Source organism: Triticum aestivum, chromosome 1A (genome assembly GCF_018294505.1).
Source record: "Triticum aestivum cultivar Chinese Spring chromosome 1A, IWGSC CS RefSeq v2.1, whole genome shotgun sequence".
Classification (NCBI taxonomy): domain Eukaryota; kingdom Viridiplantae; phylum Streptophyta; class Magnoliopsida; order Poales; family Poaceae; genus Triticum; species Triticum aestivum.
Genome location: NC_057794.1, coordinates 586,188,365 through 586,194,373, shown reverse-complemented (window position 1 = coordinate 586,194,373; position 6,009 = coordinate 586,188,365). Strand labels below are relative to the sequence as shown.

At 49.7% G+C, this 6,009-nt stretch overlaps 1 protein-coding gene across 1 annotated transcript; it reads left to right on the top strand.

Moving 5' to 3' along the window:
• Window positions 1-1,116: 1,116 nt before the first annotated feature.
• Window positions 1,117-5,222, top strand: LOC123070099 (TPR repeat-containing thioredoxin TTL1). Its single transcript, XM_044493121.1, has 7 exons — window positions 1,117-2,217; window positions 2,720-2,921; window positions 3,037-3,221; window positions 3,299-3,632; window positions 3,714-3,918; window positions 4,121-4,227; window positions 4,334-5,222. The coding sequence occupies exons 1-7, from the start codon at window positions 1,319-1,321 to the stop codon at window positions 4,493-4,495; spliced, it is 2,094 nt and encodes a 697-aa protein (XP_044349056.1). The 5' UTR covers window positions 1,117-1,318; the 3' UTR covers window positions 4,496-5,222.
• Window positions 5,223-6,009: the final 787 nt, after the last annotated feature.

Sequence of the window (6,009 nt, the reverse complement as noted above, 5' to 3'; positions counted from 1 at the left end):
CAGAAAACGTAATCCGGCTAGGTCTCAGGAGACTCATCGAAGACAGCTCCACGCGCCCTTCATTGGTGAAAACACACCAACGAAACGTGATAGGCAGGAAGCACATTATTCCTACCCTAGGGCAACCGCGTGGAGCCCCAAACCAAACTCGAAGACTCTCTAAAGAAGAATAAACACGAAGGCTCCCTAAAGAAAAAAATTGATAATATACTATTGCCAAACCACTAAACTAAGCCGGTTGCATAAACCCCTGTGACCAACTTCAAATAGTGGCACCCATCGTCCTGCTGCCCGGGTATACCTATTCTGAAGTATGGATAACCTGCAAAAAATGAACTTTCATTTTGTTAAAACAATATCATTTGGACAATTTCAGATTGTGCAAATTAAGACAAACATTCTCACTAGAATTGGATATGCACATGTTTGTTCACGGGGTTGTGCAACCAATGTGGCACTAACTAGCTTTGTCGATCATGAGGCTAGTAGCAAACCTCGTTTAGTTTGGAGGAAACCAAAACAGAGGAATTATGAGTAGTACAAAAATTTGATAGGATGACTATGTCATTCTTAGGAATTATCTTGTCTCGTTCCTAAAAAAAAATAAACTTTGAATGGATCTGTAGTTTATCCGAACAAAGAAAATGAATAATATTTCTATAAAAATCGTGTATGCATTTCCTACAGACCAAATGCATCTATAGGAAGTTTTCTGGAATCCTTGTTTCTATGTTTTTTTCTATGAAAACCATCCGAACCGGATAAGGTTTAAATGACGCATTAATAGAAAACCATCCGAACCGGATAATATTTAAAAACACACTATCAAAATCAAAATAGAAAAGGAAAGGAAATTAGAGTACTTTTAATTGCACTAACAAAATCAAAATGTAGAAGGAAAGGAAATAAACTAGTAGAACATATTTTTAATCGCACTAATAGCGAAATCAAAAATAGCTTGATTATGGTTTACAAGAAAGATAGAAATTACAGCTCAGAGTTTACTTATAAATTAATACAAATCCGGCGCTGATTCAACGCCACCCACCCACCCTCCTTCCTTCCTTCCTTCTTCTTCTTCTTCTTCTATTCCTTTCCTCCCAGCTCACTTCTCCCCCCACCCCCCACCCCACCCCCACCCCACCCCCCTGTGGCCTCTCCATGACCCCTCCGACCCAACGCCACCGCCACCGCGCTTGACTCTTGCTTGCTTGGACTTCTCTGGAGCTTGTCTTGCTTGCTAGCTAGCTCGGTCGGGCGTGTTCTTGCATGCCTGCTTGGTCACTGAGGGGGTGGCGCTGGTGGTGAGCGAGTGGCCATGGCGTCGTCGGAGGCCGACCGGGTGCGCCGGCTGACGCTTGAGGCGGGCGGGGGCGTGGACAGGGACAAGCCGGACTCCAAGCGGGACGTGTTCGCGGATCTCGGCTCGCCGGTCTCGCCGCTGCGGCTGCGGGCCACGCCGTCGTCGTCCTCCTCCTCCGCCGGGTCGGCCAAGTCGCCGGCTCTGTGCAATGCGGCCGCGGCGGGCGGGAGGGGCGGCGGTGCTCGCAGCGTGAGCGGGAGGGGGAGCCACTCGGGCGAGCTGGCGGCGGAGAGCGGCAGCGGCAGCGCCAGCAGCAACCCGCCGCGGCCGCCCGGGCACCGACGCTCCGGATCTGGGCCGCTGATTTTCTCCGGCGGGAGCGGCAGCTCGGGGGGCGGTGGAGGAGGGGGCGGCGGGAGCACCGCGAGCTCGCCGCTCACCAATGCGCTCCCCACCGGCAACATCTGCTCGTCCGGCCGCGTCGCGCCGGCGCCGGCCGCGCCCCGGCCGCGCGCGCGCCCGGACGTGCTCGGATCCGGCACCGGCCACTACGGCCACGGCAGCATCATGCGGGGCGGCATGGCTCCCGCGAGGAGCGGCGGCATTGACGCGGCGACGCTCGCCGGCAGATCTTCGAGGTCCCCAGCGAGCTTCCCGGCGCCGCCGGACAGCCTGCAGGAGGTTACCCGGGCCGGGAACGAGCTGTACAAGCAGGGCCGGTACGGCGAGGCGCTGCGGCACTACGACCGCGCCCTGGCGCTCTGCCCGGACAGCGCTGCGTGCCGCGGCAACCGCGCCGCCGCGCTCACCGGGCTCGGCCGCCTCGCCGAGGCCCTCCGCGACTGCGAGGAGGCCGTCCGGCTCGACCCGGCCAGCGGCCGCGCCCACGGCCGCCTCGCCGCGCTCTGCCTCCGGTGAGACCCGCTCCTTCCCTTCTCCATGCATATCTCCGGCTGCATTTCGTTGGATCCCCGAATCCATTGGTCCACACAGATCTTGTGTTCTCACCATGCTTGCCACTGTTGCTTGTGTGCTAAGCACTTCCTTGCAGATAGTACATCGGCAGCAGCTGCTATTTTGCTTGTCCTCGAAGCAAAAAACTTTGATCTTGCAGCTAGCCAGCTACAAGAATACATCATTTGAATTCTCTAATTAATTTGCATGCTGCGAAGAATGGGAAAGAAAGATTGCATCATTTGTCGGTTCATTGTAGTCAATTAATGTGTTCTTAATGCGCTTTGCATCGCAGAATTCGGTTCAAATGGAGTGCTTATCTGCATTGTGCATTGTGCATTTAGACCAGAATGTGGTCCTAAATTATCGTTTCGATCCGACGATAACGCCGGTAGTGTCAATGTGCGGTAATCGCGCGCTCGAATTGTGACTGAAATGGCATTTCTGATGGCCACATTACAGGTTTGGGATGGTTGAGAAGGCAAGGAGGCAGCTTACGCTGGCCGGGAACGCGAACCAGTCTGACCCTGCTGAGTGGCAAAAACTTCATGAGGTGGAGAGCCATCTGGGGAAATGCATGGACGCGAGGAGGATCGGAGACTGGAAGAGCGCGCTGAGGGAAGCAGACGCCGCCATTGCCAACGGAGCAGACTCCTCTCAGCTGGTAACCTCTCTGGCCTTATAGCCTGTGACATTTTTCATCCTATAAAGATACACTGTCATTTTGCGGTCAGCGTCAGAATTCAGTTCCTAACAATGAACCCATGTTTCTTATGCAGCTCCTTGCCATGAGGTCCGAAGCGCTTCTCCGGCTTAACAAACTAGAGGAGGCCGATTCGACTATTACAAGTTTGCTGAAATTGGACAGTGCATCCCTATCTTCAATGTCCACCAAACTGTCAGGCATAGTAGCTGATTCATATGTACATGTTGTGCAATCCCAGGTCAACATGGCATTTGGGAGGTACAATTCTAAAACACACCGATGGACTACAATCATTTTCATTTTCCGGTACAAGCATTGAAAGTCGGTTTCTGCAGGTTTGATGCAGCTATTGCCATAGCTGAGAAGGCCAGAGCTATTGATCCTGCAAATGCAGAGGTTGGATTGATCCTGAATAACATGAGGCTAGTTGCGCGGGCTCGAGCTCAGGGTAATGATCTTTTTAAGGCGGGCAAGTTTGCCGAGGCATCTATCGCCTATGGTGAAGGGCTCAAGCATGAGTCCTCAAATCCAGTGTTGTACTGCAATAGAGCAGCTTGCTGGTCCAAGTTAGGTCGGTGGGCGAAAGCCGTTGAGGATTGCAATGAGGCGCTGAGGATCCAACCTAGCTACACAAAAGCTCTCTTAAGGCGGGCAGCGTCTTACGCAAAGGTAAGCAACTTACATAGGTTGACATGTTCCTGGTTACTCACCTAGTATGCTATTGACACCTCTCTGTTGGCATTGTTTTAGCTTGAGCGTTGGGTTGATTGTGTGCGAGACTATGAGGTGCTTCGCAAGGAGCTTCCTGGTGACACGGAGGTTGCAGAGTCATTGTTCCATGCCCAAGTCGCGCTGAAGACAACCCGTGGTGAGGAGGTATCAAATATGAAGTTTGGTGGAGAGGTTGAGATAGTTACCAGCATAGAGCAAGTCCGGGCTGCTATACATTCGCCCGGTGAGTTTTTCCTTTACAAGTTTTTCCTCAGCTGTTATAATTATTTTTTCATGTCCTTAATTATGCTAGATTGCTAGTATTGTTCAGTTACCCTCATGCTTTGCGCCAGTTCTATACTTGGAAACTTATCAAGATTTTCTTGCATATACTTATCTGTAGTCGGTTAAGTAGATGTCCTGACTGATTTAAATGGCACTTTCAGGGGTGACTGTTCTTTACTTCATGGCAACAATGAATCAGCAGTGCGCACAGATTACCCCATCAGTGGATGCCCTTTGTTCCGAGTGCCCTTCGGTGAATTTTCTGAAGGTAATAAACCTAACAACTCTCTTTCTCTGTGTATATATATCAACTGTAGCAATCTGTAAAAAGCTTCCAAGTTGCTAACTGATCCCTTGCATATGCAAACTTGCAGGTAAATGTTGATGAGAGCCCAATGATTGCAAAGGCAGAGAATGTGCGCGTAGTCCCGACATTCAAGATATACAAGGACGGCGCACGGGTGAAGGAGATGATCTGCCCAAGCTTACACGTTTTACGCTATTCAGTGAGGCACTATGCTGTCTCCAATTCTTGAGGTCATACAAGTGGCAGTGTGGCACCCAAACTAGTCCTTCGATGCATAGAGTCCCCCGGTCGATTGCCGGCATTTTACCAACACATTTTTTCTATAGAATCAGCCCCTCCACAGCACCTCAGCAGCCTCCATTAAGCATGAACCAAATTAAATTTTGTACATCAAAGAGTTTGCCATCATCCTGTTGCTAGTCCCGAGTCCTGACCCTTCATTCGACCTATTCTTGGATCATTTAGGCTCCCTCATTTCCTACTATCACTAGTACCCATCATTGCACCAGCCTTGAGCAATTCTTTCATCTCTTGCAACTCTGCTCTCTGCCACCTCAGTTCATCATTCTATACATTCTGCCCCGCCCCGTAGAAAGACGAGAAAAATAAAGCTCCTGACATATTTTTAGATGCATGCCATTGTTAGAGAGGGAGGAGGAAGAGATAAGAAGAGGTCTGCCGGGCGCCGGCTTCTTCATTACGTGTACATAAATCATATTATAGCAAACAAAAATTGGAGGATTGGTTATTCTGCGGAGGAACGAGCGGTCGCACCATTTTTGGCGTCGGGCCAGTTTCCATTTGAGTTGAGAAGGATGTTGATGTAATCTGGTAGGAAGGTTGTCATTTTCATGTCCTGTGGAGGGCCATGTGGCGCTGATGTGATACATATACATGCTGACATTTCTTTCTTTCTTTGTTTCTATGAATAAAAATAGCCCGACATTCATTCTTTCTGCCCCATTTGTGCTCTGCTCACTCATGCTGCGGTTGAGCGTCTTTTTTTGTTGTCTCCTGTTCTTGCAAATCCTCCATTTTTGTGGCCTTGAAGATCAGCTCGTTGCTATACCTAGCAGAGTTGACAAAAGTGCCAGCATTGTTTCCTTGGAACAAAAGGCGCCATTTTCGCCAATGTTACAGAAACAATTGCTACTTACTGAACTGCATTGCACATTGCTGGCTCAGAGATTTTTTTAACTGTTGTATCGCAATTGTTCGGTTTGCTACGCGTATCAGTCGCAATGCCCGCTGAAACTGAATTTCAACCAGCCAACCGAATGAATCCTACACGATCGAAAATGGCGAATTTTCTTTTGCCAAAAAGGAAAATCAATACTTTTTTTGAAAAAGAGGATGAGCCCCAGCCTCTGCATCTGAACGGTGCATGCAGCCACAAAGGAAAATCATACCAGAGTATAATTTGTTTGCTCAGGTTTTGGCAAACAGTTGCGGCAACCAAACTTGCAATGATTCGTGGCTAAACAATCACTGACTGTCCCTTAATTGGCACCCTTTATTTGCTCCTGTGGCTGGTCGCTCAACACTTGGCATCAGGCCAGCAAGGCAGCACTCAAGTTTAGTTTAGTTCGTGGGCACAGCTGCCTCGGAGTAAGAGAAAGGGAAGACTTTCTCGTCTCTGGATCGAAGAAGATTCCGGCCAATCGTGATAGGGGCATATAGTTTTTCCTCATCCCGTTTGGAATCTGAATGCACTTTTGACTATCCAGGGTTGGACGTCGACCA

Coding starts and splice junctions, on each gene's coding strand:
- LOC123070099 (XM_044493121.1), top strand. CDS start 1,319: ATGGCGTCGTCGGAGGCCGACCGGGTGCGCCGGCTGACGCTTGAGGCG. Junction 3,919..4,120: donor GGCTGCTATACATTCGCCCG/GTGAGTTTTTCC, acceptor TGGCACTTTCAG/GGGTGACTGTTCTTTACTTC. Junction 4,228..4,333: donor CTTCGGTGAATTTTCTGAAG/GTAATAAACCTA, acceptor GCAAACTTGCAG/GTAAATGTTGATGAGAGCCC.